Raw genomic sequence first — 21,362 nt, forward strand, 5'->3', positions numbered from 1 at the left:
ACGCACATTGGAAGCGTGTATTCGTTATCGTCATACTGCGTATCACCCGGCGTGATGGTATGGGGTGCCATTGGTTACACATCTCGGTCACCTCTTGTTCGCATTGACGGCACTTTGAACAGTGGACATTACATTTCATTTGATCCCTGCGAAACCCTACATCTCAGCAGGATAATGCACGCCCGAATGTTGCAGGTCCTGTACGGACCTTTCTGCATACAGAAAATGTTCGACTGCTGCACTGGCCATCACATTCTCCAGTTCTTTCACCAATTGAAAACGTCTGGCGGCCGAGCAACTGGCCCGTCACAATATGCCAGTCACTACTCTTGATGAACTGTGGTATCGTGTTGAAGCTGCATGGGCAGCTGTACCTGTACACGCCATCCAAGCTCTGTTTGACTCAATGCCCAGGCGTATTAAGGCCATTATTATGGCCAGAGGTGGTTGTTCTGGATACTGATTTCTCAGGATCTATGCACCCAAATTGCGTGAAAATGTAATCACATGTCAGTTCTAGTATAATATATTCGTCCAATGAATACCCGTTTATCATCTGCATTTCTTCTTAATATTGCAATTTTAATGGTCATTAGTGTATTTCCTGGAGGGGAGCCCCGGGTTTTACCGTTCCTTTAACTAAAAATTCCAGTTGCTTATTCATAACAATATTGGACAAATCTTACCTATGCCTATCAGAGAAAATTCAAATTTTTGGTTTTGTTGCCTCTTCTCTCAGTAGCATGTCTTGTCTTTCTAGCCGTAAATTGAGTTTTAAGCCATTTACTACACTTCTAATGCCTTTAGAGTTGCTCTGTATACTATTTGTTTTGAAACTTTCAGTGCCGCACCTACATCACTTAAAATACTTAACCTGTTTGTGATTTGTGCAAGGAGTTGAAATGTGTTTCTCATATTTGTAGCATATTTTGAAGCACTTTGTCTAGCATAAACCGTAAATAGTACTTTGTTTGTTTTTCATACACGAAGAATTTATATCGGCACTCAGTGTATTCATTTGTGATTCAATATCTTTAATATAGTTTTTAGCCATTAAGAGTTCTTCTGGCAGCGCATCTGAGACGAATTCTTCAGTACCGGCATTATACTTTTTGATTGCACTATCTTGTCCGTTGCACTGAACGAAGCCACATTCACAAAGCGGGTTCATCACTTGTATATTCTTCATGCACAATTAATGGATCTATAGGTGTGTGGAAGAGCACAAACTAAAACCCCTGTTAACACTATTTTGACAGTTTATGTACTTTAAATTGTATATAACAGGCTTTTCCACAGAACAGAATAAGTCACAGATGCAAAATACTAACACAAATTCTTTACAGATAAATGGAAAAACTGGTAGAAGCCGAGCTTGGGAAAGAGCAGTTTGGATTCCGTAGAAATTATGGAACATGTGAGGTATAGAACTGTTGGAACACGTGAGGCAATACTGACCCTATGAATTATCTTCGAAGATAGATTAAGGAAAGGCAAACCTATGTTTCTAACATTTTTAGACTTAGAGAAAGATATTGACAATGTTGACTGGAATAATCTCTTTGAAATTCTGAAGATGGCAGGGGTAAAATACAGGGAGCAAAAGGCTATTTATAATTTGTACAGAAACCAGATGGCAGTCATAAGAGTTGAGGGGCATGAAAGGGAAGCAGTGGTTGGGAAGGGAGTGAGACAGGGTTGTAGCCTATCCCTGATGTTATTCAGTTATATATTGAGCAAGCAGTAAAGGAAACAAAAGAAAAATTTGGATTAGGAATTAAAATCCATGGAGAAGAAATAAAAACTTTGAGGTATGCCAATGACAGTGTAATTCTGTTGGAGACAGCAAAAGACCTGGAAGATCAGTTGAGTGGCATGGACAGTGCCTTGAAAGGAGGATATAAGATGAACATCAACAAAAGCAAAATGAGGATAATGGAATGTAGTCGCATTAAATCAGGTGATGCTGAGGGAATTAGATAAGGAAATGAGACATGTAAAGAAGTAAATGTGTTTTGCTGTTTGGCATGCAAAATGACTGATGATGGTTGAAGTATAGAGGATATAAAATGTAGACTGGCAACGGCAAGGAAAGTGTTTCTGAAGAAGATAATTGTTAACATCGAGTATAGTTTAAAGTGTCAGGAAGTCTTTTCTGAAAGTACTTGTATGGAGTGTAGCCATGTATGGAAGTGAAACATGGACGATAAATAGTTTAGACAAGAAGAGGATAGAAGCTTTCAAAATGTGGTGCTACAGAAGGATGCTGAAGATAAGTTGTGTAGATCAGGAACTAATGAGGAGGTACTGAACAGAATTGGGGAGAACATCAATTTGTTGCACAACTTGACTAGAAGAAGGGATCATTTGGTGGGGCATGTTCTGAGGCATCAAGGGATCACCAATTCAGTATTGGAGGGCAGTATGGAGGGCAAAAATTGTAGAGGAAGACCAAGAGGTGAATACACTAAGCAGATACAGAAGGATGTAGGTTGCAGGAGGTACTTGGAGGTGAAGAAGCTTGCACAGGTTTGAGTAGCATGGAGAGCTGCATCAAACCAGTCTCTGGACTGAAGACCACAACAACAACATGACTACCAACCAGCTGTCCATCATGGTGAACGGCCACCGCAGAACTGTGTCCAAGAGCAAAGTATACCACCCTGTGGCACAACATGCAGCTGAACATAACACATTTGATTTCAGTGGCTACCTGACTACCCGAGCAATCTGGATCCTTTCCTCTACCACCAGCTTACTGAACAGTGCAGTTAGAAGTTATACTTGCAACACATTCTCTGCTCCTGTAACTGTCCCCTCCTCAACGTACAGTAATATACTGTCCTAACACCCTCCACCCAACATTTTGCATCCCCTCTGTCCTATCATCTCTACCCCATTCTCGTTTCCCACACTGTTTATTTGCCACCTCTCCCAAAACACCCACCCATCTTTCCCCACCCCTCTCCTTTTTTTTTCCACCTCCCTGTCCCACAACCTCCTGACACTATGGCTTTGGCATTCTAGTCCCTGCACCCTCCACCAGACAGCATTCATCTTCCTTTCCCCACCTGTGCCCTGTTATACCTTTCCCTTCCCCACCTTCTTCAAATTGCTGCATGCAACCCATGTGAAAGTTGCATTCTGGCCTGAGATGCTGGAGTTGGTGGTCATGTGTGCATGAAGTGTGCTTGCTTTTGTGTATGAACGGTGTGTGATTCTCTTTTGCTGATGAAGGCTGTGGCCAGAAGCTTTATGTAAATATCTTTTAATTGTGCCTATCTGCAACTTAACTTGTCTTCTTTATGGTAAGTAGCAATTTGTCTTTTCCTACATTGTTAATGGTTACATCCAGATATTTGTACAAGTCGACTGATTCCACTTGTGACTCATTGACATTATTGTCATAGGGAACCATGTTTTTTTTAATTGCAAAGCACTCAGTTTTACATTTCTGAACAGACATGTAAAAAACTAAGTTTTCAAGAATGAAATATGAAGACAGTGTAGATAGTATGTTTCAATTCCGATGGTGTCCTTCATAGAGAATTTGTTTCCTGATAAAAGATACTTGCTACTACATAACGATTTTGGTGTCAGGTCTTTTAACCTCTGATGCTATTTCTTGTTCTCCTCCCCCCCACCCCCCACCCCTGCACTCCTCCTACTACCCTCATTGCACAATCTTGCCCCAAACCATTTGACTGCAGAGAATCATCAGTTCTTCACTGATACACAGTTGTTAACGTTATTCTATCCACCATATTCACCACATTCATAACTGTTGGTCTATTTTCTGTTCCCAAAACTGAAAATACAACTTAAGGGTTCAAAATTTGTCTCAATTTAGGAAATCCAGAATGCTGTGACCCACAAACTTAAATCATCCTGAAAACAATCCCCCAGCTGTGGCTAGGACATGTCTTTGTGATACCTTTTCTTTTCGGAGTGCCAGTCCCGCAAGGTTTGCTGGAGACCTGTTTAGTTAGCAATGTAAGACATGAGTTACTGCTGGTAATAAAGCTGTGATGGTGGGTCTTGAGTCGTGCTTGCGTAACTGAATCAGTAGGGCACTTGCCCGCAAAAGGCAGAGGTCCCAGGTTTGTGTCCTGGTCCAGCACACAGTTTTAATGTGCCAGGATGTTTTAAAAGCTAATCAATTGTGGAGAAACACTCTTCTGTGACCATAAGGAGTTTGAAAGCTCATAATGACAAGGAGACCATGTGAACCTCTCCTCATCATTATATCATATTGACAAGGTGTGTAGGGAATGACTAGGACTAGTTTAAAAATTGTAGGTCTGTTGTATACCTGGCATGGTTGCTAGCATTGAAAGAGTGTGCAGCTAAGCAAAGAAATAGTTTCATAAGTGCGAGGTCCATGGATTGAATCTAACTACCGGCACTGTTTTTTTAATTCCCACATTATGCTGCCAGTGTGCAGTATTAAAGAAATCCCTCCTAAATGTACTCCGCTGGTGCAGCCTTGCAACATTTATTTTTCTACTGGGAAGCAAAAACATTATGACCACTGCCGACTGTGACATTTGATACCTCGTGGTGGCATTGTGTGTATGTGACGTGGTAACAAAAGTATGTAAGCTGAGCAGACATAGATGGGGGTCACCCTAATGAAGATATGTGCAAGAAATGGGGAAATCCATTGAGATAAGTGACTTTGACAAAGGGCAGATTATTATTATACAGAGCTCATGAACGAGTATCTTGAAAGCAGCGTAGCTGGCCAAATGTTCATGTGCTACAGTTGTGAGCATCGATGGGAGGAGGTAGAAGTACAGTGGAACTACCACTATGAGCTAAATGATTGGACGTCCATAACTCTTTACAGAATTTGTGATTTGGAGGCTTGTCTGCTCTGTAAAGTAGGATAGATGGTGAACTGTGGCATCTGTACCAAAAGAGCAAAATCCTGGTGCATGCACATATGTTTTGGAGCACAAAGTTCATCGTACATTGTTGAACTTGGACTTCCACAGCTGTCCACCTCTACATGTTCACATGCTGACCCAATGACATGTCAGTTACGATTGCAGTGGGCATAAGACTATTGGGATTCAACCATTGATCAATGAAAACGTGTTGGCCCTTTGGGTGAGTCACATTTTTGCTACGCTAGGTTGATGGTCGTCTCCACCAACTCCGTCACTGAGGTGAATGGCGGCTTGAAATATTCACCATGCCATGGATGCAGGCTGGTGGGAGCAGTATTCTGCTATGGGGGACAATCTCCTGCAATTGCATGGGACCTGTGCTAGTAATTGAAGACACACTGACAACTGCGAACCACTTGCATCCCTTCGTACCTGTTTCCCTTTGTTTTGAAACACACATATTGGAAAGTCATGCATGTACAATCAATATCATCCTGATTCATGCAGTGCTTCGTCGGTTACATATTACGTGAGTTCTTGTCACAAATGTAGATACGAAAATATAAATGAAATGACTATAATGATTTGATTGGAAGTTTTCATGTATCCAAAAACATCTGATCAGCTTACAAAAAAGTTTTTTCTCATTTTTATGGGATAAATATTATGTAAATAATAAAGGAATCTTTAAATGTTGATAACTACACAGTCATAATAAATCTGTTGTTAGAATTACATGTGAATGGAAAGAAGTACCAGCAGCGAAATTCAGTCCAGAGACCTCAACTTATGAAACTACAAGCTTAATCGCTTGGCTGCAGTCTGTTTCATTATTTGTGGCTGTACAGAGTACATGCCCAAAAGTTTCAAACACAATCTTCTCAAAAACAGTTGAGAGTTGTGTCTTCCTGTTTGCGTATATTGAAGTCCTAGTCATTGTCTACACAGCCTGTCAGTATGATTCAAATTGGTGATGGGAAGTTCGTACGGTCCCCATGTGAGCACTGTAACACTTCGTATGTATCCTATCTTCAGCAAATAAGTAGTACCTTTGGTTTTGACTTTGTTAAAGCCTTAGTCTGAAAAATTACAGACCACAATGGGTACATAAAAATTAGTACATATTTGAAACTTTGGACAGACCAGTGTACAGAAGCATTTACCTGCATGTTTTAGCTGATTTGTCCTCTGTTGCATGTTCAATAATTAATCAAGTTTGTGCTGTTATGAAAGTGAAATTTTTAGTGTATGTGGAAAAGTCAAGCAACCACTGTGAGACTTGGTGGTGGTGTTAGTTGTTCTCTATGTATTCATCCTTCAATGTGACACATTTTTCCAACAAAGGGTGACTTGGCAGAGCCCACCATGGTAATAGAAATTTGCTTCTCAGCTGTTCAGGAAACTTTCCACCTCAAAAGACATCTCGTCACTCTGCAAATGCCTACTATGCAATGGTTTCTTCATCAGAAGAAAGAAATAGTAGTCATTGGTTATGCAAAATCTGATAGCCCAGAGAAGTAGCATGTGTGACTGTATCCTGTGCAAAATGAACTAGATTGTTGTGGAGCAAAAACACACTCTTGAATAGCTTTCCATGACATTCTTTTCAACACCCTCCTAAGCTTGTCTGAAGATTTCTGCAGTATTTAACTGTGACAGTTTGCCTCTTATGAGCATATTCAGTTAGCAGCCCACCATGGCAGTCCAAGAAACACTCAGCATCATTGTTCTGATGGTTCATTGTTGCTGTACACTTCCTCTGACTTGGCATAGCTTGTTGCAGCACATTTCCCCTCAATACATCAACTTATCAAAGGGCTGTGCCATTTAGTTTTGGCTCGTCTAGCAATTTGCTATGCTACTGTGTGTGTGTGTGTGTGGGGGGGGGGGGGGGGGGGGTTCAATGTATACTGACAGTTGCAGAAATTTACTTGCTATAAAAATATAATTGCATAACTTTATTTCTCTAGGTGATAATTAAATCTTTGACTACTCCTCAGATGTCTGACAAACACATTTCTCTTTTCAGTGGCTTGAAATTACACTGTAATTTAAGTGACTTTTAATTAGTTATTGCACATACACTATTGTATGGGGTGTTCATAAAAAGTTTCAGTGGTACACTATAAAAGTTTAATTTAGACTGTTTACAACATATCTTACATCAAATTGAAGGTAAACTAACCTAGTTTTTTTTTACAAATTTTCAGTATGTGCACCTTTATGTATATGGCTTACATTCAGCCTTATCCAATTCTTCCCACACTGTGGTTAACAATTCCTGAGTAAGCAATAGAAATAGCTGTAGCCTTTTCAGTTCTGTGTTTCAATGCTGGCAAGTCATTAGATAGTGGCAGAATGTAGATACAATCTTTTATAAAGCCGGAAAGGAAAAAATCGCATGGCAGGAGCTCAGGTGAATATGGGAGCCAGCAGAAAAGAGGCCTTTTGCATTGACCATTATGACCAATCCAACGGTCATGGTCTTCAATGTTCAACCACTCTCATACAAAGCGATGCAAGTGGGGAGGGGCTCCATTTTGTTGCCAAATAAAGTTTTCACAAACTCCTTCTGATTAGGAAAAGAGCGGTTCTTGTTACATATCCAGATTAGGCCACCCTGTTATGGCAGTTTTGTTTCTGAAAAAATATAATCCTTACACATGATGTCAGGACACAGCACAAAAAATAATTAATTTTGGGAACCTCTTTGATATTGTACAAGTTCATGAGGATGCTCTGACTGCCAGATATTAAGACTGTGAGTATTTATTTACCTTCCCACTTAGATGGAAAGTTACCTCATAGCTGAACACCACATGATCGAGGAAGTCACCTTTCCAGTGCAACACTTCACTTACAAGGTTACAATATACACCACAGTCATTAGGCTTTACAGCATGTACTGACTGTAACTGGTACAGACACATGTGTAAATGATTTCTTAGACCTTTCCATGCTGTTGTCTTTGGCAACTGAAGTTCAAGAATTGCTTTCCATACAGGCTATACCATTACTGGATGATTTTGCCACATGGGACATCACAGTTAAACTTTAAACAAAAGCTAACTGCAGAGCACAAAATGCTTTACACTCAGGAGTCACCATTATGTGTATTTGGCATTTGTGGCACTGCAAGCAGGGAAATGACTTAGCAGTACTCGCACATGCGCTTATCTAAAACTGTTTGAGTTACTCTCTAACAGTGACCTTGTATCAACACTCTACAATACTCACAGTAAATACTGTTGAAATGTATATCTCAGTCATTCTTTTATGGATACCCTGTGTATGTTTGTGAACTTTTTGCTGTTTAAAACAATTCATTGAAATTATGATATTTTCAGCCAATTGTAGAGTTCAGAAACTGGACATCATGATAAAGGCCATGAAAGGTGTTTGGGTATCATTTGTTCATAGTATTTTTACTGCTTTGGAGTCCACATTTGTCACAGAAAATGAGAAAGATACTTTTTTAAAAATTCTTTCAGGTATGGCCGTATCTTTTGGGACACTATGAATTTGGTAGTACAGAGGAGACACGTAATGAGCTGGACCGTCATACACGTCAGATGTATGAAACAACAATGTCAGAGTGGCTAGCAGTTGAAGCTATTGTGCGACAGCGCGACAAGGAAGCTATGGCGGCCAATCTGGCAAAATTGTCTTCGGAGAGCACAAGTGCTGATGCACCACCACCTACACCAGCCATCAACAAAGAACTTAGCAATGATGTGAGTACGTGCTCAGACTTTGTGATTTGAGCTACATGTTTTATATTCATATTAGTGTTTGTAAGATTACATTACGGAAAAATCAGACTTTTAAGTTTTAATATTGCAAATAAACTTGTGTGTGTGTGTGTGTGTGTGTGTGTGTGTGTGTGTGTGTGTGTGAGTGAATAGTGTTTATTTTGGGAGTGTACTGTATTGCTTGGAGATCTTGTCACACTATGGCTAAAGAGAATTTATGCATAATTAATTAAGGCACCAGGGAAGCGAAGGGAAAGATTTTATTTCAGATAGACTCAGGGCCAAGACACCCTGTCCCCATATCTTCACTCTCTCAACACCTTCTCTTCCACCTACATCACTTAGTCTTCCTTACTCCATCATACTACCTCCCTGGATGTTGAGATTCTCCACTCTGATGGCTCCATCCACTCCTCTGTCCACATTAAATCCACCAACAACGAACAGTACCGGTGTCATCGTAACTGCCGTCTGCTTCACGTCTGCTGTGCAGCGAGCTACGTTAATTTAAGTATTAACTGTATTTTTCTTACTTGTCACTTCTTCTTCCGTGTGTTTTTGCTTTTAGGAAGCTTTAATTGCCGAGTGCTAGTAATAGTGTTCCATAGATTTCATGTTTGTTTTGAATACAGTCAGAGAGAGTCCCTTTAGTCAACCATAGTACCAGTAGTGCTAGTGTTTGTTTTCAATACAGTCCAGAGACAGGTAGTGTTATTTTCATGGTTTTCTACAAGAAGTGTCTAGCAACCACAGTTTAGTCAACAATCAGCCGCCTTTAGTGAATTAGCAGTCTAGTTAAAAGTTGATTAACTCTCTACAGTAAATTGATTTCTTAGCATGGATAGGATGTGTGACTGCTGTGTACGGACGCAAGAGGAGCTGGCCACTGTTCGTGAACAGCTGAACGTGTTGATGGCCGCGGTCAGCTGTCTTCAGGCTGCTGCCTCGGAGTGTAGCGGCAGTGGGGAGTCTGGTGTGTCGCATGGTACACCCCAGGTGTTACACGCTTCACCCACTGTCCCTGCTGTCGAGACATCTTCGCGGGTACCGGGCGCGGTTGGGCCACCCTCTCCCCAAGGGGAGTGGCGGGTTCAGCGGCATTCGCGGCGCACGAGGCAGAGGGTCAATGTGGAGGCTGGCTGTGTGGCACTGCCCGCTCTGCCTGTGAGTGGACATGTGGTCGCTCCTTCAGCGAGGTCCGAGCAGGCACACGGGGGGAGGGGTTTATTAGTTATTGGGAGCTCCAACGTTAGGCAGGTGATGGAGCCCCTTAGGGAAATAGCGGAAAGGTTGGGGAAGAAGGCCAGTGTTCACTCTGTCTGCTTGCTGGGGGGTCTCATCCGAGATGTGGAGGAGGCCCTGCCGGCGGCGATAGAGAGCACTGGGTGCTGTTGCTCATGTCGGCACCAGTGAGTCCTGCCGTCTGGGTTCAGAGGTCATCCTCAGTTCGTACAGGCGGTTGGCGGAATTGGTGAAGGCGGAAAGCCTCGCTCGCGGGGTGGAATCTGAGCTAACTATTTGTAGTATCGTTCCCAGAACCGATCGCGGTCCTCTGGTTTGGAGCCAAGTAGAAGGCTTAAACCAGAGGCTCAGACGATTCTGAGGAGATCTGGGGTGCAAATTTCTCGACCTCCGCTATCGGGTGGAGAAATGTAGGGTCCCCCTGAATAGGTCAGGCGTGCACTACATGCTGGAAGCGGCTACAAGGTTAGCGGAGTACGTGTGGAGTGCACATGTGGGTTTTTTAGGTTAGAGAATTCCCTCCCTAGGCCCGACAAGACGCCTCCTGAGACGCGGCAAGGTAGGAGTAGGAAAAATGCAACAGGGAATAACAATATTAATGTGCTAATAGTAAACTGCAGGAGCGTCTATAGAAAGGTCCCAGAACTGCTCTCATTAATAAACGGTCACAATGCCCATATAGTACTAGGGACAGAAAGTTGGCTGAAACCAGACGTAAACAGTAATGAAATTCTAAACTCAGATTGGAATGTATACCGCAGAGACAGGCTGAACAGTGAAGGGGGAGGCGTGTTTATAGCGATAAGAAGTGCAATAGTATCGAAGGAAATTGACAGAGATCCGAAATGTGAAATAATTTGGGTGAAGGTCACGGTTAAAGCAGGCTCAGACATGGTAATTGGATGTATCTATAGGCCCCCTGGCTCAGCAGCAGTTGTGGCTGAGCATCTGAAGGATAATTTGGAAAATATTTCGAGTAGATTTCCCCACCATGTTATAGTTCTGGGTAGAGATTTTAATTTGCTGGATATAGACTGGGAGACTCAAACGTTCATAACAGGTGGCAGGGACAAAGAATCCAATGAAATTTTTTTAAGTGCTTTATCTGAAAACTACCTTGAGCAGTTAAACAGAGAACCGACTCGTGGCGATAACATATTAGACATTCTAGTGACAAACAGACCCGAACTATTTGAAAAAGTTAACACAGAACAGAGAATCAGCGATCATAAAGCGGTTGCTGCACCAATGATTTCAGCCGTAAATAGAAATATTAAAAAAGGTAGGAAGATTTTTCTGTTTAGCAAAAGTGACAAAAAGCAGATTACAGAGTACCTGACGGCTCAACACAAAGTTTTGTCTCAAGTACAGATAGTGTTGAGGATCAGTGGACAAAGTTCAAAACCATCGTACAATATGCAATGTGCCAAGCAAGATCGTAAGAGATGGAAAAGAGCCACCGTGGTACAACAACCAAGTTAGAAAACTGCTGCGGAAGCAAAGGGAACTTCATAGCAAACATAAACATATCCAAAGCCTTGCAGACAAACAAAAATTACACGAAGCGAAATGTAGTGTGAGGAGGGCTATGCGAGAGGCATTCAATGAAATCGAAAGTAAAGTTCTATGTACTGACTTGGCAGAAAATCCGAAGAAATTTTGGTGTTACGTCAAAGTGGTAGGTGGATCAAAACAAAATGTCCAGACACTCTGTGACCAAAATGGTACTGAAACAGAGGATGACAGAATAAAGGCTGAAATACTAAATGTCTTTTTCCAAAGCTGTTTCACAGAGGAAGACTGCACTGTAGTTCCTTCTCTAGATTGTCGCACAGATGACAAAATGGTAGATACCGAAATAGACGACAGAGGGATAGAGAAACAATTAAAATCGGTCAAAAGAGGAAAGGCCGCTGGACCTGATGGGATACCAGTTCGATTTTACACAGAGTACGCGAAGGAATTTGCCCCCCTTCTCACAGCTGTATACCATAGGTCTCTAGAAGAGCGTAGCGTTCCAAAGGATTGGAAAAGGGCACAGGTCATCCCCGTTTTCAAGAAGGGACGTCGAACAGATGTACAGAATTATAGACCTATATCTCTAACGTCGATCAGTTGTAGAATTTTGGAACACGTATTATGTTTGAGTATAATGACTTTTCTGGAGACTAGAAATCTACTCTGTAGGAATCAGCATGGGTTTCGAAAAAGACTGTCATGTGAAGCCCAGCTCGCGCTATTCGTCCACGAGACTCAGAGGGCCATTGACACAGGTTCACAGGTAGATGCCGTGTTTCTTGACTTCCGCAAGGTGTTCGATACAGTTCCCCACAGTCGTTTAATGAACAAAGTAAGAGCATATGGACTATCAGACCAATTATGTGATTGGATTGAAGAGTTCCTAGATAACAGAACGCAGCATGTCATTCTCAATGGAGAAAAGTCTTCCGAAGTAAGAGTGATTTTGGGTGTGCCGCAGGGGAATGTCATAGGACCGTTGCTATTCACAATATACATAAATGATCTTCTGGATGACATCGGAAGTTCACTGAGGCTTTTTGCAAATGGTGCTGTGAGGTATCGAGAGGTTGCAACAATGGAAAATTGTACTGAAATGCAGGAGGATCTGCAGCGAATTGACGCATGGTGCAGGGAATGGCAATTGAATCTCAATGTAGACAAGTGTAATGTGCTGCAAATACATAGAAAGATAGATCCCCTATCATTTACCTACGAAATAGCAGGTCAGCAACTGGAAGCGGTTAATTCCATAAATTATCTGGGAGTACGCATTAGGAGTGGTTTAAAATGGAATGATCATATAAAGTTGATTGTTGGTAAAGCAGATGGCAGACTGAGATTCATTGGAAGAATCCTAAGGAAATGCAGTCTGAAAACAAAGGAAGTAGGTTACAGTACGCTTGTTCGCCCACTGCTTGAATACTGCTCAGCAGTGTGGGATCCGTACCAGGTAGGGTTGATAGAAGAGATAGAGAAGATCCAATGGAGAGCAGCGCGCTTCGTTACAGGATCATTTAGGAATCGCGAAAGTGTTACGGAGATGATAGATAAACTCCAGTGGAAGACTCTGCAAGAGAGACGCTCAGTAGCTCGGTACGGGCTTTTGTTAAAGTTTCGAGAACATACCTTCACCGAAGAGTCAAGCAGTATATTGCTCCCTCCTATGTATATCTCATGAAGAGACGATGAGGATAAAATCAGAGAGATTAGAACCCACACAGAAGCATACCGACAGTCCTTCTTTCCACGAACAATACGAGACTAGAATAGAAGGGAGAACCGATAGAGGTACTCAAGGTACCCTCCGCCACACACCGTCAGGTGGCTTTCGGAGTATGGATGTAGATGTAGATGTAGATGTAGATTACGACAGCTGCCATTCCTTCCACACCAAAAAATCCTTCCCATACAACCTGACCAATCATGGACAGTATATTTACAATGATAAGAACTTCCTTGCTCAGTATGCTGAACGTCTCAGAAGGCTTTCACAGACAGGCAATATCCCCCAGACTTAAATAGATTTCCTGTGCCATATCCCCACACACCCCCAATCCTTCCATCGCCACCAAGAACCAACTACCAAGGAGCCCCCTCTTTGTCACCCAATGCCACCCTGGATTGGGATAGGTGAATACATCCTTCATCAGGGCTCTGATTATCTGTTATCGTGGCCTGAAATGAGGGCCATCTACCTGATATACTTCCTACCCCACCTAAAGTGGTGTTCCATCACCCACCTGGCCTCAACAACACCTTAGTCCATCCCTCTGCCACTCCCAGTTCCAACCCCTTTCCCCAAGGATCATATCCCTGTGGAAGATCCAGTGCAAAGACCTGCCCAACCCACCTATCCAGCACTTCCTGTTCCAATCCTGTCACAGCCTTATCCTACCCCTGGGCCACCTCTGAAAGCAGCCATATCATATACCAGCTCTGCTGCAATCATTGCACAACTTTTTTATATCGGTATGTCTACCGACCAGCTGTCCACCAGCATGGATGGCCACTGCCAAACTGTGGCAAAGAGCAAAATAGGCCACTCTGTGGCACAACATATTGCTGAACATAACATGCTTGATTTCAATGGCTGCTTCACAACCAATGCCATCCAGTTCTTCCCTCCCACCACTAGCTTTTCGGTACTGCAGGTGGGAGCTATAGTAACAACACATTTGTCGTTTACAAAATCCTGCTACCCCTCCCCCTTCCACACCCCACTCTGGGTTGCTGCTTTCACTGAATGTGAGAGTTATATTCTGGCTTCAGCAACCAGAGGTAATAGTCATGTATGCGTGAGGTGTGCCTGCTTGTATGAACGTGTGTGTGTGTGTGTGTGTGTGTGTGTGTGTGTTTTCTTTCCCGAAGAAGACCTTGACTGAAAGCTCAATGTGTAGCAGTTTTTTCATTGCATGTGTCTGCAACTCAACATGGCATCTTTACAGTGAGTAGTGATCTATCCTTTTCATAATATTGCTGACATTCCAACCTGAACTTTGTTCGGTTCACTTTTTTATCAGAATTAACTTTTCTAAAAAAAATTACATATCAATTAAATAATTTGATTTTTCAATTGCAGTGAAAGGAGTGCATTATTTCTTATATGTTTGCAGATATTAATGGATTCCAGTGTAAACTTGTGTTGCTTAAATTGCAACTAAACAAGAAAAATTTGTTTCATTTCTTGGGTTTCTGTGAATTGAAGCAAGAATACATGGAAGTAAAATTTTTAAGATTTACTTCCATTATTGATGAAGTCCTCAATGTCTTTCATAGTTGCTTTAAAGATTTTAAATCTCTAGAGCCTGAAATTATTTTCTATAATAATCCAAAGAAAGTCAGTGTTTTAAGTTTCAGAAGTAATCTTCAAGAATAAATGTGCAGTTTACAAAATGATCTGTTTGTGCTATCCAGAAGTTACGCCAAAGATGGGGCCCAAAACTCGCAGAATTTCTTTGCTCTTAAAATAAAATCTCTTTTTGGATCAACAAACATTTGTGAAAGTGCAATTTTTTTTCAGTGAACTACTTTACTCCTGCTCAGTGCTATGTAATAACTAATGAGTCATTGGAACATCAGCTTGGTTTCACTATGAAACAAACTGAAATCAATATTTTAGAGCTAATGAGGACCAAGTTAGATAAATCCAACCTAAATATTTAAATTTCTTACTAGTATTAGTACGGGAGTTTGAGACAAATCCACACATATTATAAAAGTGTATGTATGTATGTATGTTCTACATCTCCTGTAAACCACTGGATCAATTTCAGCCACACTTGGTACACACTTACTACGTGCAAAGAATCACTCTGGGGGTAACAGCCACCTACCTTCCAAAGGCTTGGGAGTAGAAGTGAAAAAGCACTGAAGCCCATGATGTGTGAATATCCTTACTTTAGTTATCCAGTATTTGAGATTGAGAGCACTTAGTGACTTACAACAAACTTCACAAGCCTTTACGAAACTTTTTCTCACTGAAAATCCCCACAAAATGATGAAAGGATAAAAGTTTATCATTTACTACATTTTCACTGTTCATGCAGTAAAACTGTCACATGAAGCAAGATGTTTTAATTTATTACTTGCTTACTACTAACTGTATTTGTGACACATTTTGTCAACAGTATTCACTTGTACCACTGAATGTACCAGCAAAATTTATCACAGTATAACACACTGTTCAGAAGACGTCAAATGCTGAGACGAGTGAAAAAGTGCAGCATCGTGTATGATATTTTAATTTATTACTTCTTTATTAGTATCTCTATTCACATCACATTTCACAAACAGTATCCATATATGCCATTGAATGCACCTTCAAAAACAAGTTGTTGTAAGACACACACTACAGAAATTATGACCTCATAGATGTTGAGCTGTGTGAAAATGGAACTACCACATTTGCTAGAGGTACATGTGAAATATGTGTACAGATATGTGTGAAATATGTTACATATGTGTGAAATGTGTTTGACATGTGCATATCCTAAGCTGCTGGAACAATTTCATCCAAATTCAGTACACATATTAGTTATGATCTGGAAAGAAATACTGTGGAATTAAGAACCACCAGACCCCTGTTTGGGTGAGGGGTGAAGGAGGAGATGGACAAGAGAGAGGGGAGAGAAGCAGATGGATAGAGGAGGGTGGAATAGATGGACAGAAAGAGAGGATGGAGGAGGTGGACAGGAGAGGTGGTGAAGGAGGAGATGGACAGAGAGAGGGTGGAGGGAGGAGATGGACTAAGAGAAGATTGGAATAAATTCATACCCAGGTAATGTCACGTACTACGCTTGTAAAGAAATAAAATTCAGAGCTGTAATAGTTTACATCTTATGACATTTATGTATGTTGAATAAGGAGGGCTCACAATGCACAACAACTGCGTCATTCCTGCAATTGGCTATTGTGGCTGTGATGAGCTGTGACAGTATGATGTGAGTCAAGTTGGAGGGAGAAGCAATTGCTAGAGGAGAATGACTTGCAAGCCACACTTTGCCAGGCTTCCTCTATGCTTTTACAAATTAGCTCCATCAGCCTTACCTTCACAACCCTATTAAAGTGCAGGGCATGCTCAGTGGTACCCCGTCTTGTGACACTCCCAAGCAGACTGGCTCCAGTGCAGTGTGCACCTGATCAGAAGTCATCAGCTCCATTAGCTCGCCATATGGTTCTGTCGAGGTGAGGCCGATTGTGGGACTGGAAAAGCTCAACCGTGTGCATATTTGTGTCACTAATGAAGGAGACTGTCTTTTTCAGGTCACGGCCTATGTCACATGCCCTGTTCCTGGCCAAGCAGTTCTCAGCCCACTATTAGTATCTGATCATCTTTAGCTAAATTCATACATAAAACCCCAAAGCCTTCTGTCACCTGATTTGAGCCCTTTATTCAGCTTAAAAAAGTGAATGACCGAATAGTCTGGGCCTAACTTCTCCTGGAACTGGGATCTTACACTTTTGGCTTGATTATTATGCAGCAGCAGTGTTTTCTTCTTCCTAACATTAGCAATGTTCCTGGTTTACTTGATCATGGACAATATCTGCTGTGGATTTCAAGTTTTAAGTCCTGTACATACCACAAATTTTCAGTTGTCACTTTAGATGGAAGGAAAATAGTTTGGTAAAAGTAAAAGGAGGAGTGATACAATGCAGAGTACCCACACAAGTCTAAAAGATATTTAGATTAGAAGCCAGAAGTTGCAGTTTGATTGTAAAGGGATGCTATTTTGAGTTTCGATTTATCATAAAGATTCCTTTCCAATTTCAGGTGTTTGAAGACAATATTAGTGATGGTGCAGACATAAGTTATGGTGCACAATTAGAGGAACAGCAGAATGAACACAATCATCTGGAAGAAAAGTTTGCAGCTCAATGCGCAGGTAACATGCATAAATGGTATATAGCTCTTTGTAAATATATTAATACAATACTGATATATTTAGGTGGAGCTGCATTTATAATAAAATTTCAAACAGAGCTTAACTGAAGCATATATCAATTTGAATATTCGGTATTATTATGTAACTGGATAGTTAAAAAAAATCTACTCTCCAAGTGGTGGCAGACTGTTGTGATTGGCAAGCTTTCAGACCCTTGTTGTGGACTGTGTAGGATGAGATTTGAAAACCTGAGAGCTTAAAGGTGGAAGACAGGGTAATATGCTAGACAGAGATTACTACTAAAACTTCATGTATGAGTTAATAAGAGTGAGTAAGCTAAGTGCATTATACATAACGGAAGTGGGAGGGGGTGAAAAATAGACGGAAAAGACAATGAAAGATGTAGAAAACTAAAACCGAGTGAAGCAAAGAGTAGTTACAGTGAAGAAAAGCTGAGACAGAAGAAGTTAACGTAAATTAAGGCCAGGTGGATGGCGAGAACCAAGGACATGTTGCAGTGCTAGTTCCCACCTGCGGAGTGCTGAGAAATGTTGTCTGGGGGAAGAATCCAGATGGTGCGTGTGGTGAAATAGGCACTGAGGTCACAAATGTCATGTTGTAGAGCATGCTGTGCAACAGGATATGGTGAGTTGCAAGTATATATCCTCTGCCAATGCCCATTCATCCTAATTTATAATTTGGTGGTAGTCATGCTGGTGTAGAAGGCTGAAGAGTGTTTGGATAATAGCTGGTATATGATGTGTCATTTCATAGGTGGCTCTCCCTTTCATAGTATATGTTTTGCCGATTACAGGGCTATTATAGGTGGTGGTAGGAGGATGCATAGGGTATGGCAAGTCTTGCAGCAGGGACAGTTACAGGGGTAGGAGCCATAAGGTAAGGTGCCGTATGGTAAGGTGCAGAGGAAGCATAGATTCTGACAAGAATATTGCAGAGATTGGGAAGGTGATGAAAAGCTATTCTAGGTGTGGTGGGCGAAATCTCACACAGAATGGATCTCATTTCAGGGCATGATTTTAGGAAATCATGGGCCTGTTGAAGTAGCTGATTAACCCATTCCAGACCAGGATAATACTGAGTTACCAATGGTGTACTCCAAAGGTGTTTAGGGGAGGGATCAGCAGTACCAGAATTGGATGTGATGGCCCAGGAAATCTTCTTTTTAATTAGGCTGGTGGGGTAATTACATGCAGTGAAGGCTGAGGAGAGAATGGTGGTGTATTGCTGTAAAGAGCCTGCATCCGAACAAATACGTTTGCCTAGGATGGTAAGGCTGTATGGGAGGGAACGTTTGACACGGAAAGGATGACAACTGTCAAAATGTACGTATTGTTGTTTGTTGGTAGGTTTAATGTGGACGGAAGTGCATAGCTGGTCTTCGGTGAGGACAAGATCAACATCAAGGAAACCTATGACGTCCTTCCTACTCACCTTAATCAACTTTATACTTACCAACAACTACTTCGCCTTTGATGGGCAGACATACAAGGTGTACAACTTTGCTTCCGCCATTTGCCGATAGGTGGTGACAACGGTAAGTAGCGCTCGAAAGAAACAGATCGCAGAGGTCAGGCAGTTATCTTGGACCTCGGTCAACATAACCTCGTTCAAACATAAGTCAATTTGCGTCTGCATCATAAAGTTGTTCTTGATTGAAAATGTCAGTTTATGAGCCCAATTCTTGTCATTTGTGGGAGGTGTTACTGTTTTGTTTCAATATGAAAAAAACAGCTGCTGAGTCTCATCGAATGCTCTCAAGTATGTATGGTAAGGATGCTATTAGTGAAAGAACATGCCATGAATGATTTCAACACTTCAAGGATGGTGATTTTAACTTCATAGAACGGGATAGTGGTGGAAGAGAGAATGTTTTCGAAGATGCAGAATTGGAGACATTGCTGAGTGAAGACTCACATCAAACTCAAGAAGAATTGGCATGATTAATGGGAGTGACACAGCAAGTCATTTCAAAATGTCTCAAGGCTATAGGCATGATTCAGAAACAAGGAATTTGGGTCCCGTGTGAGCTGAAACCAAGAGATGTTGAACAGCATTTGTGTGTTTGTGAACAGTTGCTTCAGAAACAAAAATGGAAGGGATTTCTGCATCGCATTGTGACCAGGGACGAAAAATGGGCTCGTTATGATAGCCATAAATGCAAATAATCATGGGGATATCCTGGCCATGTTCATGCGTAACGGCCAAACCGAATATTCACGGCTCCAAGATCATGCTCTGCATTTGGTGGGACCAGCTTAGCGTCATGTACTATGAGGTGTTAAAACCAAGTGAAACAATCACAGGTATTCGTTAACAAATGCAATTAATTTGTTTAAGCAGAATATTAAAAGACAAATGGCTGCAATACAGCAAGAGGCACGATAAAGTGATTTTGCAGCACAACAACTCTCGACCCCACATTGAAAAAGAGATCAAAACGTAATTGGAAATGTTAAAATGGGAAGTCCTACCCCACCTGCCATTTTCTCCAGACTTTGCTCTTTCTGGTTATCACCTGTTTAGATCAATGGTGCATGACCTGCCTGACCAACACTTCCGATATCATGAAGAAGTCACAAATTGGATCGATTTGTGGATCGATTCAAAAGATGAAAAATTTTTTCAACGTGGTATTCGTACACAGCCCAAAAGATGGGAGAAAGTAGTGGCCAGCGATGTAACGTACTTTGAATGATACATGTGTAACCAGTTTGTTTCATTAAAGCCTCAAATGTTGGGGAAAAAATGGCGGAAGTAAAGTTGTACAACTTGTACAAACGGATCAGGGGCATAGCCATGGGAACCAGCATAGCTCCTTCCTATGCCAACCTTGTGATGGGTCACTTGGAAGGGGCTTTCCTGGGATCCATAAGACTTCAGCCCCTGGTTTGGTTTAGATACATTGATGACATCTTTATCATATGCACTCATAGTGAGGCTGACCTGCCAAAAGTCCTCGAATATCTGAATTCCTTCTCCCAATTAAATTTCTGAATCCCATGCCACTTTCCTTGATGTTGATTTCATCCGCACTGAAGGTCAGCTACACACTTCTGTCCACATTAAACCTACCAACAAACAACAGAACTTACATTTTGACAGTTGCCATCCTTTCCATGTCAAACATTCCCTCCCATACAGCTTTGGGATCCAAGGCAAACATATTTATTCAGATGCAGACTCTTTACAGCAATACACCAGCATTCTCACCTCAGCTTTCACTGCATGTAATTACCACCAGCCTAGTTAAAAGGCTGATTTCCTGGGCCATCACATCCAATCCTGGTACTGCTGATCGCTCCACTAAACAGCTTCGGAGCACACCATTGGTGAACCCGTATTATCCTGGTCTGGAATGCGTTAACCAGCTACTTTGACAGAGCCAGAATTTCATAAAATCATGCCCTGAAATGAGAGCCATTCTGTCTGAGATTTTGCCCACCACATTTAGTATAGCTTTCTGTTGCCCTCACAGTCTTTGCAATATTCTTGTCAGACCCTATGCTCCCTCTGCACCCATCTCACTCCTGTGACCGTTTCCTCTGCAAGACTTTCCCTATGCACCCTCCTACCACCACCTATAATAGACCTGTAACTGGCAAGACATATACTATCAAAGGGAGAGCGACCTGCGAAATGACACATTCATATACCAGCTATTACCCAAGCCCTGTTCAGCCTTCTACACCGGCATGACTACCACCAAATTATCAATTAGGATGAATGGGCATTGGCAGGGGGTATATACTGGCAACTCGCCATATCCTGTTGCAGAGCGTGCTCTACAACATGACATTTGTGACCTCGGCGCCTGTTTCACCTCTCACGCCATCTGGATTCTTCCCCCAGACATCAGTTTCTCAGAACTCCGCAGGTGGGAACTAGCGCTACAACATGTTCTTTGTTCTTGCCACCCACCTGGTCTCAGTTTATGTTAATTTCTTCCATCTCAGCTTTTCTTCACTGTAACTACTCTTTGCTTCACTCGGTTTTAGTTTTCTACATCTTTCATCGTCTTTCCCATCTCTTTTTCACCACCCCGTCCCACTTAT

The 21,362-nt window shown here is 41.7% G+C and overlaps 1 protein-coding gene across 1 annotated transcript in view; it reads left to right on the top strand.

Moving 5' to 3' along the window:
• Nucleotides 1-21,362, top strand: part of LOC126203851 (small G protein signaling modulator 1-like) — a 353,457-nt gene that overhangs the window by 171,277 nt on the left and 160,818 nt on the right. The window contains exons 16-17 of the mRNA XM_049938226.1: nucleotides 8,384-8,626; nucleotides 17,178-17,289. Of these exons, the coding sequence (XP_049794183.1) occupies nucleotides 8,384-8,626; nucleotides 17,178-17,289 (355 nt within the window). The remainder of the gene's footprint in view (nucleotides 1-8,383; nucleotides 8,627-17,177; nucleotides 17,290-21,362) is intronic.

The sequence above is a fragment of the Schistocerca nitens genome, chromosome 9 (assembly GCF_023898315.1).
Source record: "Schistocerca nitens isolate TAMUIC-IGC-003100 chromosome 9, iqSchNite1.1, whole genome shotgun sequence".
In the NCBI taxonomy this organism is placed as follows: Eukaryota; Metazoa; Arthropoda; class Insecta; order Orthoptera; family Acrididae; genus Schistocerca; species Schistocerca nitens.